At 40.9% G+C, this 15,849-nt stretch overlaps 1 protein-coding gene across 1 annotated transcript in view; it reads left to right on the forward strand.

Moving 5' to 3' along the window:
• The window catches only part of LOC137251807 (uncharacterized), a 374,961-nt gene extending 371,193 nt beyond the window's left edge, over window positions 1-3,768 (forward strand). Inside the window, exon 3 of the mRNA XM_067786674.1 lies at window positions 1,065-3,768. Within this exon, the coding sequence (XP_067642775.1) occupies window positions 1,065-3,436 (2,372 nt within the window). The 3' untranslated portion in view covers window positions 3,437-3,768. The remainder of the gene's footprint in view (window positions 1-1,064) is intronic.
• Window positions 3,769-15,849: the final 12,081 nt, after the last annotated feature.

Raw genomic sequence — 15,849 nt, forward strand, 5'->3', positions numbered from 1 at the left:
GGCTAGCTTGCCTCGCAGTCCTGTAATTGAGACATTTCCTGTTCTCTTTCTGCAAAATAGAGGATTTTCCACAACAAAGTTATTATCAGTGAACTCCCTTCGACCTACTTCCACTACAGTCGCGCCCTTGCTATGTTATGGCCGTATTTACTTCCCTATGCGGTCCGGTATTGGTAGGACTGTCTGTAGAATAGCCTGGATGTGGGAGTCTGGATTTTTTTGTCACCGACATCCCGGTGCCCTCATTTGAAGTGCAAGGATGCAGACTTCTTGGCCGCTGAGTCACATAGTAGGGTGCTATGGAGTTCTGCTAAACCCTTAAAGGTGCTAACCTTGGGTAGAATCTGAAAATAAATTCAAGAACTTCACCATTCTTATTAACTCCGACTTCTCTTGGGCACATACGGTTACCAGGAAAAAGTAATAGTTCTTATAAACCTCCGAGATAGTTAATTTATATATGGGATTGATAAAAAAAGATGTGCCATAGCCTAACAGGAACTCGAAATCAAGCATGAGTCTAGGTCTTCTCTTCCAAAAGTGGACGGTATGTTGTATAGTGCAGTCACCGCCAGGGAGTTCAACATCTTAACTTCTTATGCTTATTTGTCATTTTAGTCAGGGCATTGCCCTATACGACTCCATGCAGAAGTCATCAATCAATTCTGTATTAGCCGTATGAAGGTTTACTAGCCAGAATCCATTCGTTAGTTTATCAAGCTCTGCACTTTGGCTATGGAATAACAAGGTCAAACCCCGCTGGAGCTATAGTGTTGAATACCATTACCTTCTCCTGTGTCCAAGGGCGCCCTCATACTGGAACCTTGATGCCGGCTATGAATGGAGCATAGACAATTCTAAAGGGCAAACTCTTCAACTTGCTCGCAGCTTGACTAACTTTTTACTCAGCATTTATGGTAGCATCGAACCTTCAACATAAACCGACCCTAAATTAGCTTCCCATCCCTGAGATAGATGATGCTATTAGCACGTGCGCACCCAAATCGACTATCTACTGCAAATTTGTTTGTCTATAGCTAAGCTCCATCTTTTATCTCTTTCAGATGCTTACTGTCCCGACTTACTAAACGCTTGCTCCCTCATTTTACACCAACAACAACAGCCACACGAACAAATCGCCGAGCCACAAGATAGCAGCGACAGCTCTGTAAGCAATTTTACAGCAACACCACCAACGCACACACGAAGTCATTCCAATACAAATTATGTGGAAATAGCAGAAATCCGTCCTGTGATACGGGATCGTGAAGTTGAACGTTTTAGAAATCTTCAACCTTGCAGTTGGCAAGTGCAGGCGGGGCGTTCATTAAGCACGCCAGAACTGCGTCCACGCATCTATAACAATATTGCTGTTGGTGCGCAATTGAACGAAGAGTGCCGAGGCACACAAGACGACTACCAAAGATCAACGCAAAACTTAACGCAGCAGCAGGACATGGGTCAGAATTTGAGTTTACGCCGACCGCGTATCTCATTGACTTGGGTATTAAGAGAACAACAACAGCAGGAGAAACAAGAGCAACAACAAACAAACGAAGTACAAACAAATGGTGATGAAGAGACAGATAGAGCAATCACAACAAGATCCACAAAGCTAGGCAACCGCACCGCAGAAACAACCAATAATAATAACGGTTGCGTGAATGGTTCGGTCGTCGGCGAAACCCTAAAACAGCGCGCCACCGACATGGTGCCAACACAATTAACCACCACATCCACAACAAATACAACTACTACCACAACAACAACAACAACGAAACGATATCGCCTCAAGCAGCTACCAGGCAGCACAGATCCGCCCAATGGTTATGCGACCACACCCACCGCTCATATGCCAGCTACAGCTTTGGCGCCGCAAAAATTCTTTAGTAATCAAAATTTGTTGGAATTTCGTGACAAGTCACGGGCGCCCTCACGCGAGCTGCTCTTCGTTTGTACACCACAGAAGCTGCCGAAGAGTTATACAGACACAAGCGAAGCGCTTTCATTGGCCAAAAAACGTAATGAGATACGAAAGAGGCTTGCTGCCAAAACGGCAGTGTTGCAGCCAAGCGGAAGACACAATGCGGATGGCGCAGAGGCTAGTCAACCGATTAAAAATGGCTGCCCATCGGTAGCATCTACCACTGTAGTACTGGAAAAGGATGAACTCAAATCATTAAAAGGCACTTACTCTGAGCCGAGTTTAATTGCAGCGTCGGAGGGCCACCATCGTCGACACCGTCATCGCAAACGACGCGAACGTAATCGTGTGCCAAAATTCGGCTATGAAATTGGCAATGTAGATGAATTCCTATCCAAATGCTCGCTTGCGGCACCTGGTAACATACCCGTCGTACTATCCACAGCTACCACACTCTATCAGACGCGTCCAGGACAGAAACAGATTGAGATTCCCTTACCGCTTGGTATGGTGGTTAATGCAGTATTTAAAAATCAAAATTGGTTATATGTACAAACACCGCATGCGGAGGAGGGATATGTGAGTTATGCGTGCTGTCTACCGTTGGGTATATTACCAACGAGTGTGCGCGGCGTCTACAACAACAGCAAACCTTCGCCCTGCTGGGAATCAAATGGTGATATATTTCCACGTCCTGGCGGCAATATGACCGATTCAGAAAAAGAGATACGCTTGCGCGGTGGTACGCGCTCAGATGGTGCGCGAACACCACGCGGCAAACGCGGCGATGCAGTCGGTACCGATGTAGATGCGACAAATGGCAATGCATCTGTGATTTCGGCAGGTGCGTCTACTTGTGGTGAACATCAGGTGGATCGTTTGTATTTACGCGCGGCATCACAACCGCGTCTAGTCGAGAAAGCATACGCGCAACTCAAATCGACCAAGCAAGCGTCTATGGCGCTACGCAATGGCAGCAGTAACGATGAGTATGTCACACTGCAACAGCAAGAACACAAATCCAAACTGCATCTTCAAAAACATATGCAACAACAACAACAGCTGCAACAGCAGCTACATCATACACCGCTCATCAATGGAACGTACATAACAAACGGTCACAATGGGCAACATCTACATCCAAAGAATGCGAATATTTGCGCGTCCGCGTCGGTTTCGGTGGTTAGCAATTCAACAGCGGCCGCAGACAGTGCTTCACAAAACGTGTGTTTACCGTCCAAAGAGCTTGTGAATGGAAGCGCGCAAAATGCCAACCAACAACACGGAAACGTGCTGCATGTGGTTAATCGCAAGCAGCATGGTTTGCGCCAGACATTGGTCGCTATCAACTGCGATTACACCACCGATAGCATTATACTGCATAAAGGTGAAATTGTGACGCTATGCGAGTGTCGCGAATCCAAAGATCATCGTCAATGGTTCTATGTGCGTACGCGCGATGGACGTGAGGGTTACATACCCGCTGAGGTCGCGGGCCATGGTTACTTGTAGACGTGCGCGCTCACTGTTTGCATACTAATCATTAAAGAAAATAAGAAAAATATTTTGTAGTTGTAAGTTGCACTCATTCCAGTCGCTTATTTCGTAGAAGCTAAATAAAAGTAATTTCATTTAAATTTAAATAACAAAAGAATAATTATAGTATGTAATAACTATTAGAGACAAACAGAGAGATAGGCGTAGTATTTGTGAAACAAATTTAAATAACCTTAAAACCAAGTGTTATGTGTACTGTAAGTATAAAACACTGTTGTTTGTATGTTTGTGTATGAACTTAATGATATTTGTAATTACCAATTGTTTATATAAAAAAAGGAAATTAATTATCGCTCTGGCACTATCATTAAAAAATCTGAAATAAACTTTATTTTCTTATTTCTTGGTAGGGAAAATATGGTAAGCTATTCAAGGCTAAGACGATACGTAGCTTAATCTGTTTATCGATAACTACAGTCAATCTGTGTATATCTCTTGAAGCAAGCCAACAGACAAAGCTTTTGTTTTTGCAACACATACGTGCCCACTTATAGATTTATCCACAATTTGATTTAATGCCGCAATATTAACCCTACCAGGCAAAAGTAGAAATTTATCGGTACACAAATTACCCAGCATTTAATTTACCTATATCCCTTGAACCAAGCGAGAATTTCTGAACTCTTGTTTTGAATATATAACCACCTACTTGTAGATTAATCCACTATTTGACTCAAGGTTCTATCATTAACGGTTCAATATCAACGTCAGATTTATCGGTTGATCGATCAGTGCTCACAGTCACAAGTCACTTATCGTACCCGTCCTGCTATATGGGGCAGAAGCATGGACCATGACGACAGCAGATGAAGCGGCTTTGGGAGTGTTCGAGAGAACAGTTCCTCGAAAGATTTATTGATTTCTACGCGTTGGCGAGGGCGAGTACCGAAGAAGATTTCATGATGAGCTGTACGAGCTATACGCAGACATCAACATAGTCCAGCGAATTAAAACGCAGCGGCTGCGCTGGCTAGACCACGTTATGCGAATGAAAGATGATGCTCCGGCCAAGAAAGTGTTTCTATCGGAACCCGCCTATGGAAGCAGAGGTAGAGAGCGGCCCCCACTACGTTGGAAGGACCAGGTGGAAGGTGATTTAAACTCCCTTGGTGTGACCAATTGGCGCCGGTTGGCGCAGCGAAGGAGCGACTGGCGCGCCTTGTTGGACGGCCATAACCGTTTAGACGGTTAAGCGCCAATTAAGTAAGTAAGTAAGATCAGTGCTCACTACCAACGGTTTTTTTAGTATATCTCTTGCACAAACCAATATATAAAAGTTTTTTTTACATTCATATAGCTGCCCCCCATTTAGATTATTTCACAATATTTTTAAGGATCTATCATTAACGGTTAAGGCGCTACGTGGGTTAATCGGTTTTTCTATAGTTATTATCGTTTTATGTATGTATATCTCTTGAACCGAAGCAAATGGTAACGTGTTTGTGTCTGTAATATATAGATATATCGTTGTAAACTAATCCACAATTTGACATAAACTTCTATAATTAACCCTTCAGCGCAAAATGGGAATTAATCGGTACACAAATGACCCTACTTTAATTGTCCTATATCTCTTGAACCAAGCAAGATGTTTAGAACTTTTCTTGTATTATACAGCTTCTTACTATTAGAATACTCCCCTATGTGACATAAAGTTGCATCATTAACCCTTCGAGGCAAAAATGGGAATTATCGGCACAGAAATGACCCAGCACTTAAATTGGCCTATGTCTCTTGAACCAAGCAAGATTTTCTAAATTCTTATTTTGCGTTATATAGCCACCTGTTTTAAGTTTAATTCACAATTTAATCCAATGTAAGATATCGGTTTAGCAACAATTGCTGACGACTAAACCGATTATTGTGGATATCTCTCGAACCAAGCAAAATATCGAAATTTCTTTTGTTGCATGATGTAGCTACCTATTTGTAGATTTAGACACGGTTACGGTTAAAGCGCCAAGGGGGTTTAGCGGTTTTTCGATAAATACTGTTCCTTTGTGTATATCTCTTAAACCAAGCCAAATTGAAGCCTGAGCCAGATTGTGTCTTAATCTACAAATAAGTACCTATACAATGGGAAATTGGGGTGGGTATCTATATATTGCAAACAAAAAAACTTTACCATTTGCTTTGGTTAAAGAGAGGGACAGTATTTATCGAAAACCCGATTAATGCACTAAGAGCCCTTAACGTTAGAACCTTGAATGAAGTTATGTCTCAATCTATAAATAGGTAGCTACATCATGCAACAAAAAAAATTCCAAATTTTGCTTGGTTCGGGAGATATTCTCAATAATCGGTATAGTCGTCAGCAATTGTTGCTAAAGCGATATCTTACATAGCACTTCTACGGTTAATGATAGAACCTTGCATTAAATTGTGAATTAAACTTAAAATAGGTGGCTATATAATGAAAAATAAGGGTTTACAAAATCTTGCTTGGTTCAAGAGATATATGCCAATTAAGTGCTGGGCCATTTCTGTGCCGATAATTCCCATTTTTGCCTCGAAGGGTTAATGATGCAACTCTGTGTCACATAGGAGACTATTTTAATAGTAGGTAGCTATACAATACAAAAAAAAATCGTTTTAAAAATCTTGCTTGGTTCAAGAGATAATGCACAATTTAAGTGCTTGGTCATTTCTTGCCGACATTACGTCACATAGAGGACTATTCTAATTGTAGGTAGCTATATAATACAAAAAAAAGCGTTTTTAAAAATATTGCTTGGTTTAAGAGATATAGGGCAATTTAAGTTTTGGGTCATTTGTGTACCGATAAACTCCCATTTTGCCTTGAAGGGTTAAAGATAGAAGTTTATCAGGGCTGTCATGGAATCCAATTGTTGTCGGAATCGGATTTAAAAACGACAAAATAATTACTTTGGTGTCAAGAAATCCAATGTTATCGGTTTAATGTTCGAATTGGAATTAGTGTCGGTTTTAGGTGTCACAGAATTCGATAATATCGTTTTTGCTATCGGAAACAATCTAATCAGTTAAATGCTGTTGGATTTAATTTTTTCATAGTTGTATTTCTTTTGAAGTTGAGTATTTTCAAAAAATGTAATTAAATAAAAGTTTATTTTATAAAAATAAATGTAAATTTACATATATTTTCATTCTGAATAGGGGAAAACATAAAAATTCAATGCAAAACAGTATTTTGACGGAATTTATGGAGAAACATCCAGATATTGCGAAGGGCTTCACGAAGCACATCATCTAAAATCGTTCACACCGTGCTTCTACCCACACTCATGCTTGAATCCTTGCTAACTGATCTTTGATAGGGTCCTTCAGCTAAAAATCGTAACGTAGCTGCTAGTTGCAGCACTGGCAGAACTTTCGAGCGCATTAAGCGTCCTTCAGTGTGTTATGGAATCGCATCGTCGGTGGAAGCAATAAGGAAGGCGGTCGGCATGATGTGGTGGTGCACAGTGGCTAGTCATTGTCGGCTGGGGCGGGTCCGTGCCAACCTTACTGTTCCTGCGCCATAAACAGAAAAAAATTCCTATCATGCCTATCAAACTAACAGCTGTCAAATTCAAAAAAAACCGACAGAAGCGCAGAGACCGACTCAAAACGCTTATAAATTCAAACTAAAACAACATCCGGCCGAACCGGATGTCGCGGACAGACCGTTAAACATTCAAAATTTAAATTCAAAAAAATAACCGCAAAAAAAAATTACCGAACCGGACACGGCCGGTTACTAACGCTGAAAATCAAACTCAAAAAAAAAAAAAACGGCTGAAAAATAAAAATACAAATAAAAGGGCCGAATATATAGAGGGGCGCCGCGGGTGGTGATATCGTAGTTGGTGTTGATGTAAATGACACCGCTCAGCCAACACCACTATTGCTACCGATCATTAGATGAACACTTTTTGTTGATGATTATACTTATGATGTAGTAATTGGTGCTGCTGTTGTGTTACTGAAACGCTACTCACAGTTGAGGAATCATGTATATTGCGTGGCAGTCGTTGGGAATATTCCAACATTCCCGTGCTCCTCGCATACGCGGAGGAGGCAACGCCGATGTCTTTCAATTACTATTTATTAATATTAGTATTCACGATGTTTGGAAATTTAGCACGTCCTGAGAGTAAGTTAAAACAATTTCAATGTTGCCACCGGTTAGTTTAATTCGTTTTTAATTGAATTCATTCATTTCGGAGACAATTTTCGGGTTAAAATGTTGAAATGTAAACTTCACGTCTTTCAAAATTTGGCCATGTATAGAAGCACGGCTTCGAGTAATTCAGAACGATGAAAATATGTAGAAGAGTGTTTTATGATTGCTATAAACCGCCCGATATTTGATGGTGAACTATCTGTATTTGATGGCGGTGCTCGTCAGTTCCACCAACTATATGTAGATACACTTATGTGCATTGTCTGCCGAATGGAAAAAAAATTTTCGTGCACACTTTTACCGGTAATCCTTAATTGGATAAAATATTTATTAACAATTTAACACAATATAACAGTCTTGATTATATTGGTTAATATTTGGTGACTGAGCAGTACCTTTGTAATTGTGCTGCAATTTTCACTTCGACCACTTTTATTTCACGAGGGTTATCTTCTCTACAGCTTCAGACCGGAAAAAACAATTTTTTTATCTCCGGAAACTCGTGGTGGTTTTTTTTTTTTCTTTCTTTGTTCGCTAGTGATTGCCGGTCTTTTCTTTCTTATTTCGATACTTTTGCATCGCACTTTTTGGTCCCATCACTAGTCACTAGGTGTGTTCGCACGAAAACGCTCCCAAGTAGACCGTAACCGTAGACCATAACAGCAGACCGTAACAAACCTGCTTCGCTTTGAAGACCTGGCGATGAAGCGAACAGGAAACCGGATCATCTGTGGGAAGCCACTGCTAGGGACCTCCGACGACAAGCAACGTGGGGCACGACTCACCCCTGAGATAAGAGTCTCAAAGTCCTACTACGGAGCTAGCCGGGCAACATAGATCCATCAAAAAGAGTTTATTCAAATCGGGAATTAATTCTGTTTCCTAGTTTAAGGCTTTGCGGCAAGTAAACATTTGTTACGGAGAACTCGTCAAAACTCCGAAAGATGATTTCTAGTGGTTATCGCCCCCACAGAAGGCCAAAAAAAAATATATGGGTAGACATTTTGATAAAGGAGAACTCGTCCAAACTCCGAAGGGCTAGTCCGACCTAAGCGTGGACTGCCAGGGTGTTCACGGTCATCGGTGAGTACGCGTGTGAACCCCCTATGGTGTCATTGCTCGGGGAGAATACTGGGCGAGATGTCCGCGACCGCCAAAACGCCCAGACAAAAAAAAGTCCGATTGGTAGGTAAAAAAAGAAAAATCATTTGGTAATTTGGCAAAAAAAATGTTCTTATTTGTTCATTGTGGACGAATATCCGAAGCATGGAAGCGCCCTATCAATTTCCCGTTTATGTCCTCGAGATCATACAGTGCATTGCCTATTTTTCGGAGCACGCGACACTTCAAGTATTTTGGCAGGAATTTGGCGTTAATGCCCTGTTGGAAGTTACTTAAGGCAATGTTTTTCCTGAAAACTTCTTGGCCTTCCTTGTAGTTGACTTGCCTAGAGCGCTTGTTATAGGTGTTTATCCCCCTATCCTTGGCCTGATCTAAATTTCTTCGGATCTGCTCGCGAATATTAGTCAACTTGTCCGTTCTGCTCACTATCGTAACCTGGTCTTCCCGAAGGCTGCCGAGTTTCTCTAATATACTGTATGCTGAGGCATGTTGGACCATATTTTGGCCGAATAATGCAAAGTATGGAGAGCACTGAATCGCCGTATGAAAATCACTTCTCAAAACAGATAAAATCTCGGGTATATGCTTATCCCAATCGGTATGGTCAGGTTTATCTTTCAGGAAAATCCTAATCTTCGAAACAATTTCTCTATTAACGCGCTCGGATGCGTTTGCTTGGGGAGAATATAACCCCGTCCTCACGTGCGTCACCCCGTAATTTACTAAAAATTGGTTCATTTCCTTCGAGATAAACTGCTTGCCATTGTCACTATGAATAAATTCAGGGACCCCTACAGCTGGAAAAATTTCTGAAGCGAAGTAATTTATAACGTTAACAGTGGTGGCTCTCTGCATGGGCTTTAGCCAAACGTATTTTGAAAGATGGTCTAGTACTATAAAAAGAAATTGATTTCGCTGCTTAGATCTCGGATACGGTCCTAGGAAATCGCAATATAATCGCTGAAATGGCCTCTCGGATTCGAAGGTACTCCCTATAGGTGGCCTCGACTGTTGGTTAGTAGGTTTTACCGATTTGCAGGTATCACAACGCTGGACGTAGTCCCTGACGTCCTTAGCCTGCTGCGGCCAGAAGTACTTCTGCCTAACACGTTGAAAGGTTTCCTGCCACCCGCCATGGTAACTCCGGTTAGCGTCATGTGCTAGTCTCACTGCTTCCTCAGTCAACCCTTTCGGAAACCATAATCGCCACAGCGAGTCTTCTTCCCCTTCCACTCCCTTACGAAATTTAACTCGTTTGAAAATTACCCCGTCCACCACTCGTAAATCCGGAAGCGATTCCTCGTTTTCGGTGACGGTCCAAATCAAGTCTAAATATTCGTTGCTGCTAAATTCGGGAGAGACTAAATCTATTTCCCCGGGTGTGGTAGTGAAAGTCTACTCATCGGCATCAACCCGCGACAACGTATGTGGTACTACATTCAGGGTGCCCTTACGATGCTCCATTTTAAAGTCGTATCTTTGTAGTAAGAGCGACCACCTCGCCAACCTCCCGCTCAAGTCCTTTTGTATCATTAACCACTTGAGACTGGAGTGGTACGTGATGATACGAAACGGTAATCCCTCAACATAGGGTCGGAAACGCTTCACGCTGATTATGGCGGCGAGACATTCCAGCTCGGTTACCGTGTAATTGCGTTGAGCATTATTCAGCTTTTTCGACGCAAACGCGATTGGATGCTCAGCGCCCTCGTCATCGACCTGGAACAACACTCCGCCAACACCTATTTTAGACGCGTCACATTGGATTACGAATTCTCTGGAAAAATCAGGTTGGGCCAAGACAGGAGCGGAACTCAAAGCTACTTTTAGTTTTTCGAAGGCCTCTATAGCTTCAGAGGTAAGCTTGAACGGGCCTGATGACTTACGGAGACAGTCGGTCAAGGGACCTGCCAAGTCAGCAAAATTGGTAATAAACGCCCTATACCAATTCGCCATGCCCACAAACCTACGCACTTGCCGAGGGGATTTAGTGATCGGGAAGTTTTGCATTGCTTCTATTTTTCCCGGATCCACTTTCAAACACCCGCTGCCTATCAAGTACCCTAAGTAGCGTATTTCCTTCTGACAAAATTTTCTTTTTTTCACGTTTATTGTCAGTCCTGCGTCTCTCAAACATTGGGCCACTTCCGCTAGCAATTTCAGGTGGTCTTCAAAATTAGTGCTGCATACCATTAGGTCGTCCAGGTAGACAAAGACGTTCTCTCGCAGACGCGAAGGGATTGCCTTGTCCATCAGCCTACTCATAGTCTGCGGTCCATTGCACAGACCAAACGGCATTGCTTTGAAGTGGTACAGAGGCCTCCCAGGAACTGCGAATGCTGTTTTTTCCTTGGAGGACTGTGTCAATTTGATCTGGAAGAACGCGTCCTTCAGATCAATGCCACTAATAAAATGCGTATCTTTCAGTCTGCTCAATAACCCGTTGATATGAGGCAGGGGTATGAGTCCTTCTTAGTCACCGCGTTGACCTTCCTGGAATCTATGCCCAGCCTAACTTTACCTGGTTTCCGGACCAGGACTACACCACGGGAAGTTTGATTCTTCTATAACTCCTAATTCGAGTAACCTGTCTAGTTCGCTAAAAGCTTCGGCTTGCCTCGGTGGCGAAAGAGGGAAATGTTTGCTTTTTATGGGAACTGCATCACCGGTGCAAATGTGATGCTCCACTAATTTAGTTTGCCCTAGGCCTAACTTCTCGTACGAAGGAAACGTCTCGATGACCTTTTGTAATTCTAATTTCCGGTCTGGTGACAATTCATGGCGGTTAAGTTCCTCTTCCTTTTCAAGTCTAGCCTCTATGCACTCTACGCTTGGGAATATTTCGGGAGCTAACGCAAATGCTCTCCAAAAATCTACCCCGAAGTAGGCTTCTTGGAGAAGTGATGGGACCAAAAAGTGCGATGCAAAAGTATCGAAATAAGAAAGAAAAGACCGGCAATCACTAGCGAACAAAGAAAGAAAAAAAAAACCACCACGAGTTTCCGGAGATAAAAAAATTCTTTTTTCCGGTCTGAAGCTGTAGAGAAGATAACCCTCGTGAAATAAAAGTGGTCGAAGTGAAAATTGCAGCACAATTACAAAGGTACTGCTCAGTCACCAAATATTAACCAATATAATCAAGACTGTTATATTGTGTTAAATTGTTAATAAATATTTTATCCAATTAAGGATTACCGGTAAAAGTGTGCACGAAAATTTTTTTTCCATTCGGCAGACAATGCACATAAGTGTATCTACATATAGTTGGTGGAACTGACGAGCACCGCCCTCAAATACAGATAGTTCACCATCAAATATCGGGCGGTTTATAGCAATCATAAAACACTCTTCTACATATTTTCATCGTTCTGAATTACTCGAAGCCGTGCTTATATACATGACCAAATTTTGAAAGGCGTGAAGTTTACATTTCAACATTTTAACCCGAAAATTGTCTCCGAAATGAATGAATTCAATTAAAAACGAATTAAACTAACCGGTGCCAACATTGAAATTGTTTTAACTTACTCTCAGGACGTGCTAAATTTCCAAACATCGTGAATACTAATATTAATAAATAGTAATTGAAAGACATCGGCGTTGCCTCCTCCGCGTATGCGAGGAGCACGGGAATGTTGGAATATTCCCAACGACTGCCACGCAATATACATGATTCCTCAACTGTGAGTAGCGTTTCAGTAACACAACAGCAGCACCAATTACTACATCATAAGTATAATCATCAACAAAAAGTGTTCATCTAATAATCGGTAGCAATAGTGGTGTTGGCTTAGCGGTGTCATTTACATCAACACCAACTACCACCCTCAACCATATCCAGTAACCCCATCGTCATATGCCAAGATGCCAGACGCATCACTCCTGGAGTGACATATTAAAATTAACAGCGTGTGCAATCTTTCGAACAGCAACATCAACAATTGATTGCACCTCAATATCCACATTCCTCACATCTGGACGTTAGCGGAGCCAACAGCATCGTCAGGCCTAAGGGCTGCCACCATTATTGCGTGCAACACCGCGCGCTACCAAATCGATGCGCCAACAACGAGCGCAACCACCACTGACAGTGCCAATCAGACGCGCAACAACTACCCGGATACAACAACAACCGCAGGGCCGGCTGACATAGGCCTGCGGCAAAAACCTGACTTCCACAACTAAAACCCTTCCAGACTTACAACACCACCTACAATAATACCAAGGTTGAGCCAATGGGAGAGTTCGTTCCGTAATACGGACCAGTATAAATTACTAAAATGAGAGATTCCAAATTTGAGCGTAGGAGAGTTTAGAATCCAAATGAAATTTAATTTTTAAGATTATAGAACTAGTATACTAATCAGATAAACACACACACACATTTACATTTGCATAGGCTCATAAGCATAAATATTTAAAACTCATTAGATTCATTTCGGTAGCATTATGAATGCGCTGCTTTAGACAAGCGCCTTGAGAATGCCCTACGCCCATTGATTTATGTATTGCTTAATTGAACGATATGAATACATAGTATAGAATGCTAAGATCGCGGGTTCGAATCGAGCTCAAGGCCTAACAATAATTTTTTATCATTATTATTGTTATGATAAATTTTTTCTTAATTGAAAAAATTTTTAAATTAGAATAGAAGAAAGAAAAAATTTTAGACAACTGCCAAAGCCCGTTGTATAGATCCATTTCGGGAACTGCTAAATTCCTTCATCGGCAACGTTTAGGCGCCGCTGCTATAACCATTCAGCCACCACAGCGGTTTTTTGTTTGTCTTCATTAACAATTAAATTGTTAATAGAATGCTAAGTTTATAAATGATTTGACATAGATTTACCTTATTTTGACTATTCTATTACGGTGATTCAAATGTGACTCAGGAACGTAGCAGAACCCATCTTGTGTACCACGTTCAATTAGTCCCAGGTGAACATATAAGACTATAAACAAATAATTTAAGTTGATCCATAAATGCCAAAAGCATGTATAAGTACGCTCCCTTGTTTAATTGGAATTAGAAGTATAACCAAGGAATTGAAGAAAATGAGAAAAAAGGAGGAAAATTTTTTCGAAAATTTCTTTCACTTCCTAAAGTCCGGTTCTTTTGGATACACGCTCCCTTAGAACTCACAAATATATATAACGACACGCTCGTACCCAGACAGCGTCATTAAAGTTGTATAAAGAAATGAGTCACATGTGATAGATAGAGAGAGATAATTTTAGTTCTGCATTTCATCAAAAAGAACCTACTGTAGTGAACGTGGAAGTACCAGCAAAAATTGTTAACAAATTTTAAAAGTTATTTAATTTCTTCACATAAGGAAAGCTATGTAAAAGAAAATGTCCACAACGATTTCGAAAAAAAATTGAAAACTTGAGAACTGCTTTAGAACCTTGAACATTTTGGAATTTTCAAAAGATTTCTGTCTATACCGTTTTACACGGATAAATAAAGCCCAATAACGTTACGGAGAATTAGAAGCAAAATTTTGGAATTTCTTTCGAGAACATTTTTTTTAAATTATTTTTAAAAGCTTTCAGTATACCGTTAATTAAACTAGTTATTAAAATTAGCGAAATAAGAAAAAAAAAGGAAAAGTTCGTTGGTCTTAACCTCAGAGGTTTATCTCGTATGTATTAAATATAAATATAGTCTAAGTTTCACAGGAATGAATTGTCAATAAAATTGTAATTAGAATGGGAATGCTGGCGTCCACATTTATTTAGAAGGCACTAGGTAGGGTTACCAGGTAAGAGGCCACCGAAATTTAGGTGCGTCGGTGGTCAGGGTTTTTGAGGGTAGGATAATGCACCGGGCGTCGCAACAACACCCACGGCGCCCCTCTATATATTCGGCCCTTTTATTTGTATTTTTATTTTTCAGCCGTTTTTTTTTTTAGTTTGATTTTCAATGTTAGTAACCGGCCGTGTCCGGTTCGGTAATTTTTTTTTGCGGTTATTTTTTTTGAATTTAAATTTTGAATGTTTAACGGTCTGTCCGTGACATCCGGTTCGGCCGGATGTTGTTTTAGTTTGAATTTATAAGCGTTTTGAGTCGGTCTCTGCGCTTCTGTTGGTTTTTTTGAATTTGACAGCTGCTAGTTTGATAGGCATGATAGGAATTTTTTTCTGTTTATGGTGCAGGAACAGTAAGGTTGGCAAGGACCCGCCCCAGCCGACAATGACTAGCCACTGTGCACCACCACATCATGCCGACCGCCTTCCTTACTGCTTCCATCGTAAATACGTATCCATAACAAGTGATATCCAATACCATTCGGAAAGCCTCTTTGCTTATGTGATAGTATGCAATGTAACTGCAAATACACTATACATATCTAGAAACCCACATTAAGAAATAGTTTTAATTACGCTGTCTCTGAAAACTCAAACGGATTGCTGCGATCTCTCCAAAATTTTCCTTTTTGACCTCCTAGCAACTTTCTTCTTCCAATAATATAAATGCTACAACTGCTGATGCCATTTTGATGTCAATAAATTTGTTTATTTCTGTTTAAATGCACAAAACAACTATTTTATAAAATTTTGCCAAAAAATTAGCATCAAAATTGCCGGTGCACCGCAAAACAGCTGATTCGAACATCGGTTTTATTTACAATCGAAAAGAGCAAAACCAATACGGGGTTTTGACACCAATTTAAATCAATATTGGTTTGTAATTCCGCAAAACGCAAAACCGACTTGGATTCCATGACAGCCCTGTATGTCGAATCGTGGATTAATCTAAAATTGGCTACCTATATATTGCAAACACAAAAACTTTACCATTTGCTTTGGTTAAAGAGAGGGACCGTAGTTATCGAAAACCCGATTAATGCACTTACAGCCTTAACCGTTAACGGTAGAACCTTGAATGAAGTTATGTCTCAATCTACAAATAGGTAGCTACGTCGAGCATTAAATTGTGAATTAAACTTAAAATAGGTGGCTATATAACGTAAAATAAGAGTTTACAAAATCTTGCTTGGTTCAAGAGATATAGGCCAATTTTAGTGCTGGGTCATTCCTGTGCCGATAATTCCCATTTTTGCTTCGAAGGGTTAATGATGCAACTTTATATCAA

The sequence above is a fragment of the Eurosta solidaginis genome, chromosome 5, assembly GCF_040869045.1.
Source record: "Eurosta solidaginis isolate ZX-2024a chromosome 5, ASM4086904v1, whole genome shotgun sequence".
In the NCBI taxonomy this organism is placed as follows: domain Eukaryota; kingdom Metazoa; phylum Arthropoda; class Insecta; order Diptera; family Tephritidae; genus Eurosta; species Eurosta solidaginis.